A 17,435-nucleotide genomic window follows, 5' to 3' on the forward strand; every position below is an offset into this window, starting at 1 on the left:
TACCTCTGGAGTGTGAGACCGGGACATGTGGCTCTGAGGGAGATCCATTGGGTGGGCAATGCTGACAACTCTCTTGGTATGAGCTCCCAGAGTGATGCTGTCACACCTGGGAGTGATTAGATCCTTGAATTAATGAACCTAAGAGTTTATTTTGCCTTTTGGTGGTTTTCTGTCTTTGGCAGTATTGCATCCAGTTTTGATATCTTAAGTCAAAGACATAGAGAGGGCTCAGAGAGGATGACTGAAGTATTAGAAATATTGAATTTGTCAAAAAGAAAACCAATAGGTGAATTGATTAATAGAGAGAAATTTGATATGAGAAAAATCCCAAGACACTAACAAAGTAAGTAATGAATTTCTGCAGCTCTTTAAGATTTCAAATTGATGTTTGTCCTGGAATTTAAAAAAAAGAGAAAAGTTTAGATTTAGTTCCTACTATCCACACAAGAGGTCAGACCAGGATAAGTAATGATCTTTCCTGGCAGTATCATCTATGACTCTAGGAACCAGCCCCAAATTTGTGTTGTGTATCTGACAAATAATACTGCCACTGACATACATGGTTGCTATCATACATAGGTACAAAAAACATTTGAAGTTCTCATGGTTGTTGAAACAATTAGAGAATGATTTGGCCTTAGAGTATAATTTTGAAATGGCAATCATAATTCTAAAACATGCATAACGTTTTTACCTTCACACAAATACTTTCTAAACATTCTGGTATCTACCAATTTTTAGTTATCCTTACCAACTGAGAAGCACACAGTGTTAGAACAACATTACTGTGGTAAAAGATGTCTAAAATTGTGATTCTCTGTAAAAGCCTAGTAGCAGAGGAAAAGCACTGTTTTGTTTAAAAAAGGGTCAATAGTTGTTAAGTACTCACTGCTTTTCCTCTGTATTATTTTGAATTTTTGTTACCATGTAGAATAACATAATTGAACTCTAGAAGCAGGTTCATTTTGTTCTACCTGTAAGTTGTGTCCTTCCATGTTGTGGAAGCCTACATGAAGTGAAAAGAAATAGATGTATATTTTCTGTTCAAAGCTCCACAGCTCTGAGGGTGCTGGGACTAAACTCCCTACAGATCCAGCAGTGCATTTTGCGGGCTGAGAGGGACACACTGTAGAACGGGGGTCCCCCCTAATCTTCACATACTGTCAAGAGTTGTGTTTGGTCTGACTCCTGCTAAAGGAAGGGAAGGATGTGATGCTGAGTGTGTATAATCTGGAGAGATTTCCTGTAAACCTTTCTTTATGGCTTGTACTTCACAGAGCTGCTGTTACTACCCAAGTTATAAATCAAATCTTCCGCGCAATGAAAATCTGATTTTATTGTCCTGTAAGTTTCTAGAAAAAGCACTTTCTGATTCCTGTAAGGTATTTTTCCCTCATCAACAAATGTTTTATTTATTTTCAGTAAATACCACAAAGGGATCTCTGCATTTTCTCTGTTTCAATATAAAAGTATTTTCTTGAACAAAGAAAGAATTCTTGTTCGTCCTGAGCAATTTAAGTGACCTGCTAAACTAAATGCATTGGCAGGGCTTTCATTTAGTTAGTAATTCAGAGCTGTCACTGAAGACATCAGTCTACAAAGAAAACTGTTTTCTTTCCATGTTTATTTCTTCAGCAGAAACTGCTGCATAACAATGTCAATTATTGGCCTTATCAGTGTGTAACCCTGGAGAAGACTGAAATCACAGGAGCCTGTACACTTGACAACCAAACTCAATCAAAACTACTGATAAGAGAACAAAGAGAAACCAGAAGCTTTTGGAGTATGAACTGAATGAATAATAGGATGAAGTGACATATGCCCTTCTTTGAGACAAGCAGATGGAAGAGGATTAATTTTCTTTCTTTCAATTTTCTGTTCTCTCCTATGGTTTACTAAATGCTGGTGCATGTAGATTTTGCTATCTTACAACAAAATTGTCTCATTGCAACCAAAAGACAGTAAGAATAACAAGAGCTGAAATGCCTATTGTTTTGTCATCTGCTTGTAAACAAATCAGATTTCAATTTTTTCCAGAAATGCCATTACAGTAGATTTACTATTACTGTTGTAGCCTCCTAGTTAGCTCTTTCAGTTGCCATAAAGAGTGAAGTCTTTGCACATGACAGCTCATTTGCTCTCTGTAGTGGTTTTTTGCATTAGATATCCCTTTGCAAATATAGTAAGAGCTCTCATTTATCCCATCCTAATTCATTTTCTTCACAGTAGCATTTTCTTGCTGTTAGCTAAGCAAATTACAATGGTTGCATCCACTCCTCAGGAGCTGATTCACTAAAGCTTTGTGTTAATTTTTTTTTCCTCTCAATTCTTATACATCTTGCTTAGTTTCAGGTGCTGATCCGCATAGGTCAGCAGGTTAAACAGGGGCATCTGAAATCCTTAGTAGCTGTTGTTCTCTACTGCATCCTTTCCTAAATATTGCCATCCTTGAGAAAAGATGACAGAGCATAGCACAGAGCTGCTTCATAATTGCCAGCTCACAAGCAAGCTTATTAAAGCGAACTGAAATTGCCAATAGTAATACACCTCTGAAAGTTACATTTCATGGAGCTGGTGTCTTCATTCTCTTCCATGAGAAAAGGCCACATCTTCCAAGCTGTGCTAAATTTTCCTTTCTAGGAGATCATGGTGATAAATATAGGAATTCTTCCTCTCATTTACCTTCCAAGGAACAGATGAGGGATGTCATCACCATCGGTAACCAGACCATCAAACATTTATGTTATACCACATAATGCATCACTGAAGTGTTTATCCATTAGAATTGTTAGTACAGTTTTGGCCATACCATTAAACACCTTTTGGTCATGTTTATTTGTTTAAAAACAATGGCATTTTATTTACGAGGTATGTCTTTTTAAAAGAAATAATTTTGTCAAAAGTCCAATTCTCTGAAGAAAATGAATTTGAGTATAGTGTTGTCCTTAAAACCCGTTTGGTTTATATGTGATTTTGATTCTTTGGATAACCCCTTCAGACATATTTTTTGAGGCTTTTCTCTGAATCTCTGAAGGCCACAAACCTTTTCTTAATGCAGTTTGAATTTTTACAAAACCCAGTGGATGTAAGAACCCAACACCAGGGAGAAATACTGCAAAGTATTATTCATATTTAGTTTACATAATACTAGTTGTCACATGATAAAGCTCTTGTTATGAAAACAGGATTTCTCCCTCTATATTGATTTTTCACTGGTTTGAGTAATATTTGTCCTTATATAGTGGGAAAATTAAGGACTTTGACTTGCTTGATCTTTGATGACTGATCGGGAGCTGCTGTGCTGCCAAACTGCTGTCTTGGGTATTGATACCATGACAGAGGTCACTCACTGTTTTCAACATGCAGATTCTTTTGAAGTTTTTAAGGTGTAAACTTGTTATTTTCTTACGTGTGTGGACCAGGATTGCCAAGAAAAGGTACTCATGGCCTAAGTGCTTTTAGGACTTTAATTTTGGAAGTCTTTAAAATGAGCAGTCAGAAAAGATTAACCTACTCCATTGTCAGACATTTAGTTCTCTCATGTTTGTGTCTGGAGGCTGTTCTTTCATAGCTAAGCAAAGAATAAACCCTGCATTCAGCTGTTGGTTTGCAAACTCATATTTTCTATGAACATGGAGGTATTTATCATGTTATACAGAAATTCGATCTCAAATTCTGACTGGCCAAAGTTAAGCTGTAGATTTCTGGTTTTGTCAGTATAGTGATTCATAGGTAAGGCAATTAACTACTATATAAAGAAAATGTGATAGTATTTTAAGTGTCTTAGAAGTCCAGGGCCTTAGGATATTTGAGTGTACCTTAGAGTTATTATTTTCCCGTGGTCCCAGTAATATATTCTTTGTATGTATGCTTTTGAAAAATTGCATCTCTCTGGGACTTGCATGAGAATTATGTGTTTGAATTTTATGTAATTTCTTTATGAAAAGCTGGTCCTAGCAGAGAGTATTAAAAGAATGTTGCTTATTTAACCTTGTGAAGCAAAGCTTGAGAAGGAATATGATTATCTTCCTGAATGCATTTGCAATGCTTTTTAATGGGGGTAAAGATTTAAGTCATAACATAATTTTGGTGAAAGATCGAAAGTATATAAATTATTTCACTTTGATTTATAAACCACTAGATAAAGGGAAGCACTTTCTATGTAAAATGTCAGGAGATAAAAGAGCAGTATATATTTTCTGGCAAAGTTCAATATATTTATGTTATTGTGTGATACACTAAGATTAATCCTGGTTTGGGTTTTCTGTTGTCCCTAAGCAAATTAAAAGATGTCTTGAGCATAGTTGATAATCATGTTTCTTGCATGGTATTTATTCTGTTTTAGAATATTTTCATTCTTTAGCTAATAATGTGGAATAGAATTATACTGTGTTAATTTGAATTGATGCTTCAGTCTGATTATCTATGAATGCATTTTTGGAATTTCTCTCTGAATGAAGCATTCTATATCATATATTTTTCTGTTAAGGAATCAAGGAGTGGATAGAAATCTGTCAGGATGTTGTTGGTTTTGTATGTTGTGAAAACTTGTGCAGCTTGGGTGATCCCCTGCCTTGTGCTCTTGTACTTGCGTACTATGCTCACCAAGGAAGCTTAAAAGATTTCTTAATGTGAACGGTGTTGTTCTCCTCAGAGATTAAAGGATTTTTGGATTACTTCTTATTGATTTTTGTGAGGCTTCTCAGGTTAACTTGGAAATTTTCAGTTGTCAGATTCCCTGCCAATGTAGAGACCCAAAACTTGGGCAGGTTCTTTATGCTATCCTTTCCTTTAGCTGTGATATCTTCATGAAGGTATTTTGGCCCTTCTCTTCCACTGGCAAGATGTTAGTCCTTTGTATTGTTGTCCTTAAGACTGTTAGAGGTGCACAAAAGCTTTGTAGGCTTTGACATGACAAGTGGGGATTGGTTGTTTATTATTCAGAACACAGTACTGATATATGGCTTCATGTGGTGGTGACTGAGCAATGTAATGAAATTGGCCTCTTTCAGCCCTATATCCCTGGGATACTGATGGTATTCCATTTGAATTGTGTTTAGAACTACTTGTTTTACTTTCAAAAATACACTAGTTTAAGTAGCCACTGCATTGTGGCCTGTTTATTGGTTGTAAAAGTTTTATATCTGAGACAGTACTATTTAGCTTATATATACAGGCAATTTTGCATCAGCCATCCTTAATATATGTTTCTCTAAAACAAGATGAGATTTTACACAAAGTTTTACAGTGTGAAATACCTTATTGACAAAACATACTAATTAGTTTAAGTCCAAAATACATAAAATTTTTATATGCGCTTGTCCTTGTGGTTCATTATATTCAATTGGTATTTTATGATTTTCTTTCTAATTTTTTTTTGCTGAGATTTTAGCTATTCATACCACAGTGTTAAAATCTAAGTCATTGTAGATAAGGAAGTGAAATATGTGTGAATTTGTAGCTGTAGAAACTGCTCCATTTAAAATGCATTGCCAAATTATGGTCAGGAAAACCAAACCAAGAAGAGTGGGTAACATATGGACTTTATGGAGAGGCAGAATTGTAAATTTTCACTTGGAATCTGCTGTACAAATATTTATTGACAGAAAAAAGTTGATAGAATGCAGTAACTTACTCATTGACAAGTCATTTCAGAAATTACATTCTGCCATCATAGCTGCAGTCAATCGGTACGGTACATTCTACATTTGGATGGGTTTTGTTTGGATTTTCTTTTAATAGAATGACAACTGATCTTCATGACTATTTGATGCTCTGAATATTTGCATCTGTTTTCATTATTTTTTGTGTTTTATGTGGAACTAGTGGCAAATAATATACGCAGACTTTTTTATTCTTGTTATGAGTTATATTTTGGTTCATAAGAAGTACATGTCTCCAAATACCATCAATAGAGCAATATATCATAAAACAATATGGCAAAAAATTATAATCACAGTGGTTCAGGACCAGTCTGCTCTGAGCTGTAGCAATTGGAGTCCTGTGAAACCTTCCAGAATGCTTCCTGGGATATTCAGTTTTCTTCTGAGTTGTGTAACATGGAAGCTCTGGTTTTTTCTAGTTTGAATGTGAGAAAGGACCTAAGACTGTTTTTGTTTGTCTGATTTAAGTACAAATTTAGATAAGTGTTCAAGTATCTTAGAATCATCAAATGGTTTTGAATGGAAGGGACCTTAAAGATCATCTAGCTCTATGCCCTCTGCCATGGGCAGGGAACTTTCCACTAGAGCAGGTTGCTCAGAGCCCCATCCATCTTGGCCTTGAACACTTCCAGGGATGGGGCATCCACAGCTTGTCTTTGCAACCTGTTTCAGTACCTCACCACCCTCACAGTAAAGAATTTCTTCTGAATCTAATCTAAACCTTCCCTCTTTCAGCTTTAAGTCATTCCCCCGTGTTCTATTACTACATGCCCTTGTAAAAAGTCCCTCTCCAGCTGTCTCGTAGCCCCCTTTATGTACTGGAAGGTGGTCTAAGTTTTCTTCAGAGCCTTCTCTTCTCCAGACTGAACAACCCCAACTCTCTCAGTGTGTCATCATAGGAGAGGTGCTCCAGCCCTGTGATCAACTTAGTGGCTCTTACAGCAGGTCTGTATCCCTCCTGTGATGGTAACTCCACACCTGGAGGCAGTACCCCTGTTGGGGTCTCAGAACAGAGTAGAGCAGCAGAATCACCTTCCTTTAACCTACTGGCCACCTTTCTTTTGGTGCAGTCCATGATGCGTTTGGCTTCCTGCGCTACGAGCACACATTGCCACTTTTTGTGCAAGCCCATGTTAAGTTTTTTGTCTACAACACCCCTAAGTATTTCTCCCTGGGTTGCTTTCAATCCATTATCCTCCCAGCCTGTTCTTATGCTTGGAACTACCCTGACCTGAGTACTTTTGGAAGATGTTAAGATGACTATTCCTCTTTCTTGAGTATTGAATATTCTGTATCAGTACCTTAACTTCTATTCCACATGCATGTAATTTTGAAGCATTTTGAGGCAGTTCAGCATACAACGGTATTAAAAAAATAAAATGTTTTTTTATGGAGTTGAACAGAATCTTTTAGGTTCTGTGGCAATGCTTTCTTTGGTTTTAACTCCTTAACCTTGTACAAACTTGAGATAATAATGTGTGGATAGTAAGTTTAGTTAAGAAAAAGATGTAGCATGCAAATTTGTTTCCTATTTTAGGCATGGAGATTACTTGTGTTTTTGGGTTTGTTTACATTTGAGAGCAAGGACCTAAGACTACCTATAATACCAGCTAAGATATGGTCTTACAATGTACTTTTTAACCATAGTAATTTATATATTTTCATACTCTTGTAAATGAAGATGTAAATCTTCTCTTCAGCTAAGTGAGCACAGCTTCTCTGACGTAGTCCTTTAGAACCACATATTTTATGATTAGCAATTAAGGTTGCTAATGACTTGTGTAAGAGATCCATAGTGGATGAAACACAACTTTAATTGCTAGTTTAGTATGCTGAGTCCAGGAATCTTCTTCAATAGTCATGAAAGGAAAAACATGAAAGGGAAATGATAGGATCATCAACTTTCCATAAGCTTTTATTTTCAGGATGTTAAGGTGTGTTTCTATGAAGTTCTTGTTAGGAATATGAAAATAATTATAAGATGAGCATACTTCTTTTTGTTTTAATAAGATTAATGAGAGATTGATCAGTTGAAATGAACATGTATATTTGAATTGAAGAATATATATATTTTTTAATCAAAGGATAAAAATACATATACTTGTTGAGAATCATGTGCCCTTGACCTGCTGAATGTTAGCTGGTAACAGAAGAAATTAACCTTTATTTAGATATTTTTAAGTATTCATTTTAAGATGCAATGAGTCTAGCTTGAATTCTGAATAACATTTTTCTCTGTAGTTAGATTCCTACTGTTCCAAGTTCTGTATGCTACTGGTTGAGATTTCATGGTGTATGAGGGAAAGGTCAAAATCAAAACGTATAAGGCTGATTGAAATAATTAATAACCCTTTCAAGAAATTCCAGAGGTATAATTTAAGTAATGCACAATAAAGGAAGGTACAAGAAAAAAATCAAATTTAGCACTGAATTTAGGAAGTCCAATGTTACACTATTTCAGCAAACATTTAGGTTGGGATTTTTGGCTTTTTTGGGTTTTTTTTCATCTAAACTATCATGAACAGGATGTGAACTTTCCCATTCAAAATGGGAGTTCTTGAGTGACACTGATTTGAGACTGGTCAAGAACATCTATCTGCTAAATCCTTCAGACTGTGTCCAGTGCAGTTTTCAGCAGTCCTCCCACTTGGCAGAGATAAACCAGGGTTTCCCCATCTTGTGCTTATCAAAGTTTAGGTTCATCCATAGTCTTTGAAATTGCGAGTTGCATCCAGTATCCAAAAGGGACTGTTCTGTGTTCTGTCAGCCATTTCTGCCTACACTGAATGAGGGGGCACATAGCTTTCCATGCTCAGGAAACAAGATCCAGGACCACTAATGCCTCTTAACCTGTATCTGCAGCAAAAATTTCTGCTGCAGTAGCTGACCTATTCCTGCTCTCTTTAATATTAGATTTTGAAACCTTAGTATTCTCAATTCCAGCTGTGCCCAACAGGAAAGAAATGTTTTCTCTGACTCCAAGACATAGGTAATTAATAAGATGCATTGTACTCCAGAAGTACAGCTTATTATTTGCAACTCCATGTAGCAGGTTAGGGCAGCTGGAGAAGTAAGAAGTGGCAGCAGCACAGGGAATATTGCTGAGCACATTGAAAGAGGAGAAACAGTACTCAGAAAGAAAAGAGAGCTTGTCTCAGAGCTAGAGCCCTATTCATTTGGTGCACTCTGACATCAACAGCGAGGGGCAGAGAGAAGGGAAAAGCATTTCTAAGGCAGCTGAACAAGGTCAGCTGGGCTCTTCAGTGTGTGCTGGACCTGTGCCTTCGTGTCACAGCCAGAGTGGTGGTTACTGCTTTGATAGCAGGTTGAAGGGGGAGGATTTGAACTGAGCTTGGCTGAGTCCCAAAGCAGCAGGTATCCTTCATCCTGAATATCTGGGAAGAGGACGAGAGGTTAACAGAGCACAGCACATTACCAGCCTGGTCACTGCAGCTCTTACAGGGTCTGAGCCACGCTGTAGCTCTGGCACATCTGTCTGTCGGCTTCATAGCACAGGGAAGGGACTGAGACCACGGAGGGGATGTCCTCTTTGCCCTAGCCATCCATCTAACCCTTTCCTTTTGGACTTGACAATCCCAAATAGAATCAGGTGAAAAAGAATGTTGTAAAGGAAATAGGAAAGGAATTAAATAATTGCCATATTAAGGATTACTTTTGCCTGTATAGTTACATCTGCAAAATAAATTTTGAATCATAGTCCAGCACTGTTCATATTTAGCACAATATTGTGCAATTTCCAATAAAATCATAAAAACATCTAGAACTTTTTTGTATGCATGCATTTGGTTTGCTTCTCTTTTATATTATCTAAAAAGATAAATGGGCCTTTTTTCTGGCAATAATTGGTTTCCTCCTTAGCTTGTCTCAATAATTACTCTAAATAAGTTTTAGTGGAATTTCACCTCATTAGTTCTTTGAAAAGTAGGTGCTAAATTCTAGAATTTCAAGCACAACTTTTGAAAGTACAAATAACTCTCATAAAGGAGCCATTTAATCAAACTTCCAGCATAAATTTTGCAGTGTTTTATATGTGTGCATAATGTGCAGATACAACTCTTGTTAAAAATGGAGTTGTTAGCAATTCCTTATGAAATAATGAAAGATTATATATAAATTTAATATACCTTTTGTTTACTTATATGTAGCTCTAAAATATAATATTGAAAAGTTTATGTTCATAGAATATAGTAAGATTGCAGGTTCTGCCTATCAGTAGGGCTGTGGTAGACCAGAAGTACTCAGACCATAATTACATTGCAGTTAGGAGCAGGAAGGATTAACAATTCTCATAGAAAAATATTGCGTTTTAGGACTGCCTTTATTTGTTAAATTAATAGACCGATTCTCAGTTTTGACATTAAAAACTAACTCTATTACTGTTCTCTGTATGTTCAAGTTTGATTTTAACTTTAGTTATTGCCATTTTATATTATCTAGAAATAAAAACACTATTACTGGTTTTTATGATCTGTTAAGTATCTTCTATTAAAAAAAAAACCAACCTGCAATTGAACTTTGACAGTAATTCACACAGACAAAAGGTCTGAATTGAATTTTCAAAGTAAATATATTGCTTTGATTATCACAGAAAATACCTTCATGCTCTACTCATTAGAATAACATTTGAATGCTTTATTAACTATCAGCATGTTATTTGTTCTATAATTGGTTTTCATGTTTCTTCCTTCAAGATCCACAGAATAGGGATGACAATAAATAGAACAATTACAGATAGCCATTGCCAGATAACCAGTATTATTGCCCAATCTTATGCTAAAACCTTTATTGATGAAAGGGATTATAGCGGACTTTATACTTTAAGGAGATTTGCTAATGAACCAGATTTTATAACTTGATAAAATTTTCTTTCTTTGCTTTTGGGTTTGGGGTTTCTAAAGATTGTTTTTATATGCTGAGATTTCATTGGGTTGCAATCTCAGTGAGGAGAAAGAACCTGATATCTTTGTAATAATCATTAAAATGTATTTTGTGAAGTTTTTTAGCATTGTATTACAAGGACCAGACCTTGACCTTTTTGATTTTAGAGGAAACTGAGGCATATACTGATTGATAAGGGCTTTGGAGATCACCTTTCCGAGCTATGTAGTAGTGTGGTAGTCTGGTCGTGTTTTAGATATGTGTATTGGATCTCGTGGGATAACATTTTTTTTCCCTCAAGAATAATTCTGTCTCTGATAAGAACCATTGCTTAACAGGCAGTACTGCTCCTAGATCTTCCTGTTGTGGTGTGTAAATCATAGACCTCATACTTTTATTTCTCATATGACTGAAGGTGCTTTTACACCAGAGCACTTCCAGCATGTTTACCACTGTGTTGTCTTGACTACATGGTGAATAGGATAGTTCTGGAATACATGTTAATTATCAAAGAAAATTACATTTTGAAAGTACATTTACTTTAAAATTAGATTCTATACAACTGCTTTTAAGTGTTTAAAAATACTTTATTGTCTACATTGTTGAGCATTGCTATATATGAAGTGTTTTAGCATATTTTAATGTCTTCTACAAACACACATATTTAAAGTATCATGTAAATTCAATTGCAGTTAAAGTAGCAGAAATACAATGAGTGAAATTTTATAAAAGAAGGGAGTTTTGTTTTGGGAACAAAAATGTTGAATTTCAAATGTGCTGAAGAATTATTTAAGAATTGCAGTTTAAATACATCAGCATAAACCAGAAATCTCTTACAAAGCATAGTATATAGTTTACATTCAGATCTCCTGCCATATTGAAAAGTCAGCTTGTTATATAGATTTTGAATTTATTCATAGTCTGACCCAACAACTCTGCTACACCAGCGTGCTGTATTCTTGAATTCCAAATATAAAATACATACTTCTTCTTGTTAGGAAACATGCCATTATTGTTTCTTGAAATGGTCCAAATGAGTAAATGTTTAGTGGTTTTTTGTTGTGCTTTTGGACTTCTTTTCTAATTAGGTCCACGTCCGTGAAAAAATAAGACACTGGAAAATTTCAGCGTGGAAGGGAGGTCCAAAGTGCAATCTGCTGTTGCAAGCCAGGCAGGCATCAGAGCTCAAGCAGTCTGTTCAGGGGCTTGCCCAGATGAGTTGTGAAAATCTTAGTGGACAGATTTTAGGTTTCTGTGGCAAGCTGCTCAAGCACCCTCACTGCAAAGAATTTTTTCCTTATGACAAGTTAGCTTCAACTTGTTGCTCCTGTCTCTTGGCTCCTCTTTCTTCTTTCTAACTCTCACTGTATGTAGTGGAGAACTGCTCTTAGATCCTTTCTTAGTCTTCTCCCCACTAAAAAATCCCACAGTTTTCTCACACTCCTGCTATAACAACAGCTGCAGCCCCCTAACCGTGTTAGTGACACTGTGCTTAAAATGTCTTCATTTTTCTTGTACTTGATGGGGGGCAGGAGCAAGTATGAGTGGTACCTTGATCCTCCTCTGCTGTGGGTAGTGCCTCTTCACCCAAGCCATGTTGCTCCTGAACATGGAGACTTGTGGTGTTTCAGAACAGATGTGGTCAGTCAAGACTGAGGCAAGAAGGTAATCAGACTGTTCTCCCATTCTCTACAATGTTCGGGGTTTTACCACTTTGAAAACACTCTCATTTTTCTTTAAGTTTTAACAGAGGTAAAAGTAAACTGGGAATAAAAGTAGGAGTGGGGTGGTTGTGTTGGTTGGTTTGTTAGTTGGTTGTTTTAATTTAACAAAGTTATTCCATAGATGAGGAGTTACCTGATGCTTGTACATAAACCTCAGATACCTCTGACTTCCCCAGTCAGGAGAAAATCTTCCACTGCTTGACTGTCAAGGAGGGAGGGAGGTTGGAAATGCCTTTCCAGGGTGTGGCATGAGAGGGCAAGCACCACATATAGACTGAGCTGAAGTTGTGCTGGCAGGCTGGACCGTGCAGCTGTGCCCTAGTTCAAGAGATTAATATGGCTATTCCGCTCAGTGAGAGTCCAAGAAACCAGGGCACTCCATCCGCCAGATACAAAGGATATAATTTTGAGCATATTTTTTGTTGATAGAGCCAAAATATAAACAAACATTGGACTGGGATTTTGGAAATCTCAGCTTTGATGATGATCTACTGGCTGCCCTGATTCCTCAGCCAGGTGGCATCACAATATCATTTAAATTAGGAGAAAATTGAATTCTTTCAGGAATATTTTGCAAATATTGCTTTTTTTTGTTCTGAAATAGACCAGGCAGTTTGTCACCAATGAGTTTTTAATGATAAATACTAATTCATATTATGATTCATCATATTTCAGAGTGTCTCATATTTTAATTCTGATGTGGATAAGAAATTTAATTTAAGCAGTTTGCAGTAGTTCCTGCTTTATCTCTTGGTGAAATATTAAGAATTATAATTAAAAATAAATCAAAAAGCTTCAGTCATTTGTAGTAATCTGTGCTCTTTTTAACTGTAAAATCCTGAATTGAGCAGTTTTAGACAAAGTTGTCATGTGGTCCTGTAAATATTAAGTAGTTTATGTGTGTACATTTCTTCAAATCCAAAGTCTGTTGGTTTGCTGGTTTGTGCTTGTTTGTTTGTTGTAGTTTTCTTTTTTCCAAAAAAATGTACCATACTCAAACAGCAATAAATGTCAAAATAAGAAAATGAAATTTTCTTATGAATATGAATATTTCATATAAGGATATGAAATTTTCTTATTTAAAAAAAAATTGAAATTTTCTTCAGTATGGTTTTTGCCAAGTTTTACTTTATTTTTAACAAGATATAAGTTTTATTTCTGTCTGAGCAAGTTTTAAAGCTCTGTAACTGATCACAGGAAAATAAGCCTTATCTTTAGACAATCACACAAGTAGTATGTTTTTGGCCAGTTACTTCATGTGGATTTATAACACGTATTTCCTAGTCAATATTGGTCTTATAGTTTGGTCTTTTGCCTTGGTCACAGTGGAAAAATGCCCAGTCAAACAGAAATGCACTTGGGCAGTCAATGGATTACTCTGTCATTTATTTATATATTCAATTCTGATGAAAATTATTATTAAATTTGAAATTATTGGTAGAAGTATTAAACTAGTCCTATTTCAGATTTGAGCTGCATGTTAAATTTCATATAGTGTGGATATTGGAACTATAGTCTTTGCATGTTCAGTGAAGAGCATAAGGTTAAATGTTTCTGGTTTTCTAGCCGTAATCCTGAAGCACCTGATTTCTCCTGCTGTTGTGTTGTGTCTCCTAGTAGAAAAATCATGTGTTTTATGTGTTTTTTCCATGAGTCCTTTCCAAATAAACCTTTATAGTTGTGAACTTGTTCAGTAGGATAATGTACCTTCACTGCTTTGGAGAAGTAAATGTAAAAAAATTAATATGAGTGACTGTTATTTTATTTGGTTTTTAGTCATTTTAGTCAGATGATTGAAAAACCAAATGCTACGTAGATGGTTTTAAGAAACTAAACTGCATTTTTGTAATAATTTTTGTATATGCATATCCAGTGTGATTGCCTTATGGTCAAAACTGAAGTTATAAACAGGGTTCATTCATCTACAAGAATTATTTGTGTTGCAGAAATGTCTAGTGACATTTACTGGTTTGAAAAACATGTACACTTGCCAGAGAAACAATCAGTGTAGTAGACCAAATGTGTAAGCAACATAGATTCTTGCATTCTAATCTTATTCTCAAGCAGTTCAGCTTTCCTGCCGTAGCTGTTGAGTAGCTTAGTGGTACCTTCTGTGTGGGCAGGTGTGTCACCAGTGAGATGATGTTCAACCAACTACAAGGGCTGAGGTCTGGTGGAAGGCTTGGAGTTCTCCAGGGGCTGGAGGATTGGTTTGGACCAAATTTATTTGACTAGTAGCCCAAAGGAAAACCAAAGCACTGCTCCAGTAGTATGAATCATTTGTACTAGTTTGCACCAGAAGGCTGACCCAGAGAAATCTTGGGACTGGAAACAGTATAAGAGGCAGTTCCACAAGGCTCACTGAATTAACTGCTGTGTTGTAGAGCTGCTTGAAAGTTACTTTTGTAAAAGAAGAAAAGAACTTTCATGGATGTAGGCATTTATCATCCCTCCACATAACTTTCCTGCTTTGCACTGCTAATTTATTAATTACAGTTATCAGCATCATTGTCAAATAAGTACATAGAAATAAAAGAAAAAAAGAGTGGGATTTTGACAGTTATACAATACTTTATTAAAAATGTGTTCCCTCAAGTGTAATAGAGACATTCTCATGCTAACTGTTATATTATTACTTATTATTCATAATTAAATGTAGGGTACTGCTCAAATTCTGTCCTTTCTCTTTTCATATTATGAGAACCAGTATAGCAAGACCGTGAAATAGGTGAACTCAAAATAATTTTCTCACAAACAGAAAAAAAATCCCTTGATGTTAATATCTGCTCCTAGCTGTTTCCTAAAATCACTGAATCCTTGCTAAGGGCTCCTGCAGTTGTCTTCTATGAAAGCAGGTGCAGAGGAGGGAGAAGGGGGAACAAGGAAAATAAGACTCTTATGAAGAATAATTTCCCTGGGTACTTAAACATGATACTGCAGGATTCTGATTTATAGCAAAATAATGGCTGTGGTTTTAATTGCATTCCTGCTTACTTATTACTGATCTTTAGAATAAACCTTACCAACATATTCATGCATAAATATACAAATGCACATCCTCACAAATATGTATGTGTGTATACAAATTTGCACAAATTGTCTGTGTGTTTTCTGCAAAAATAGAGTACACAGAAGACACAAGCGTGCTTAACAACTGCACTTACTGCTAAGATTGCCTTCTCCCATCATAAAAATCCACATTCATTTTGTTTTGACTCATCCAGAACTTCCCTTTTGCTGCTTTGCCACAGATTATCAAAACAATTAAGGGCATGAGACAAGGGTTCTCCAGGTGATCTGTTCTTTGGGAAATTTAAAGCATGAACTTCAAATTTGACCTAGGATGGCTTTTGCATCACATTTGAGGGTTTGTGTCCTTTTGGGTCACCATTGCTTTAAAAAGAACAAACTAACTTCCTGAGTTTAATCAAATTCTGAGCCTTATAAAAATTGCCACTTGCATGAACTCAGGAGAGAATTTGGAGTGGTTGATATTCCAAAGAGGCCTCTCAGAGCTGGCAGGTTTCAGCATATCATGAGTATTTGAAGCTCTGTGTTGCTGTGGATCATGGTGGATTCTGGGGTATGTTCATCAGAACTGAACATACAGGCGCTGTCCCAGTTTCCTCCTTGTTACCTCTATATAGGCTGCTTGGAAGTGAATTTTGCCTAAACCTAATACAAGAGAAAACTGACCCATAGGAAAATATTCTGGGACAAGAAACCAGCAAATAGTGGGAAACCAGGGCTAAGAAGTGAAGTGGGAGTTGACTGCAACTGACTGAAACAATAATTTATTTCATAATTTTTCATGTATAAATAGAGAAGGAGCTTATCTTTGCATCACTGTGAGGAAGTCCCAGTCTTAGCAAACATCTATAATTTTGAAAATGTATCCAGTTATATAACTATGACCTGGAGCATAACAACGATAATTTGGATAGGTGACAACATAGATGGATTTTTTTTTTTTTTTTGAGAAAAAAAATTATCTAGCAAATGACCATAGTTCAGCTACAGTTAATAGCAGGTTTTTGAACTGAAGGGTTAAATAGCAAGTATCTCTGTAAAAGTTACAGGAAAATCACACTAATGGGATCTCAGGTTTGTTTAGGATACAGAGGTACTACATGAGTTATTGCTTATAAATAATCATTGTATAAGTAATGCATTTGTATGACACTACTTGCTGTTTGAAAAAATATATTTATTTCTTTTTGTTTTTTTCTCTCTTCATCTAGGAGTTATTGATATTTTTACAAAATTTGCCCACGGGACGATGGGGAAATGAAGACATCAGTGTACTCCTAGCAGAGGCCTACAGACTGAAGTTTGCATTTGCAGATGCCCCCAATCATTACAAGAAATGACTATACAGAGAGAGAAATCATTAGATCCATCATGTTCTGCAATATTAAGGCATCTGTTGTTCTGGTTGTGCTTTCAGCTCATTGCTTTTTCATTTGAAGTAAGATGACCATTAAAATTCTGTTAGAATTTGCAGAATGAGAACAGAATACCAAAGAAAAGGACAAAGCAGGATATCAAGCGCTGAATGAACTTAAAAGTGAATTTTTTTGCTCAGGATGAAAAATAAGTTCAGAAGTCTTATCACATAATTTTCTGCTTTTTTCCCCTTCTCTAAGTAGTCAGACTATCTAATTTATGTTGAGCAATTTTTCTTTGTACCTAAGATGATTTTGTCATTATTTCAGTGTCATCTGCCATGATTTTATCAGCTGGTTTTGGTCAGTAAAAATTATTTAGTTTGAGTAGAAAAGTAGTTTGTGGTCATAAAGTCCATAAAGAGACAGAAGGCCTGTGTTTTGAGGTCTGCTGTAACTCAGAAGACAGTGGTATTAGCACATCATCTGTTGTTTTTCCATGGAATTAGGTTAGAATACTTCAATAATATAAGAATATAGAAGCATGCAATGGAAATTGGTGGAATATTTCTAAACATTATTCAGTCTTGAAGGATGCTGTAGAAGCCATACAAAGGAGTTACTTAAAGCTGAAGACTCATATATGACAATAAAATAAATCCCTCTCAATATGTTTTCGAGTGTTTTAAAATATTGAATTAAATAGAAGGCATGGTCTTGTCAAAGTAATTAATGTTTTTTCTTTCAATGCCTTTCAGTTTTTC

General features: G+C 35.8%; 1 protein-coding gene across 1 annotated transcript in view; it reads left to right on the forward strand.

Moving 5' to 3' along the window:
* TBC1D22A (TBC1 domain family member 22A) overlaps positions 1-16,953 on the forward strand; it is a 164,516-nt gene extending 147,563 nt beyond the window's left edge. Inside the window, exon 13 of the mRNA XM_027892147.1 lies at positions 16,528-16,953. Within this exon, the coding sequence (XP_027747948.1) occupies positions 16,528-16,656 (129 nt within the window). The 3' untranslated portion in view covers positions 16,657-16,953. The remainder of the gene's footprint in view (positions 1-16,527) is intronic.
* The last annotated feature ends 482 nt before the right edge of the window (positions 16,954-17,435 follow it).

The sequence above is a fragment of the Empidonax traillii genome, unplaced genomic scaffold, assembly GCF_003031625.1.
Source record: "Empidonax traillii isolate 1590-97213 ecotype Southwest subspecies unplaced genomic scaffold, ASM303162v1 scaffold339:size995844, whole genome shotgun sequence".
Classification (NCBI taxonomy): domain Eukaryota; kingdom Metazoa; phylum Chordata; class Aves; order Passeriformes; family Tyrannidae; genus Empidonax; species Empidonax traillii.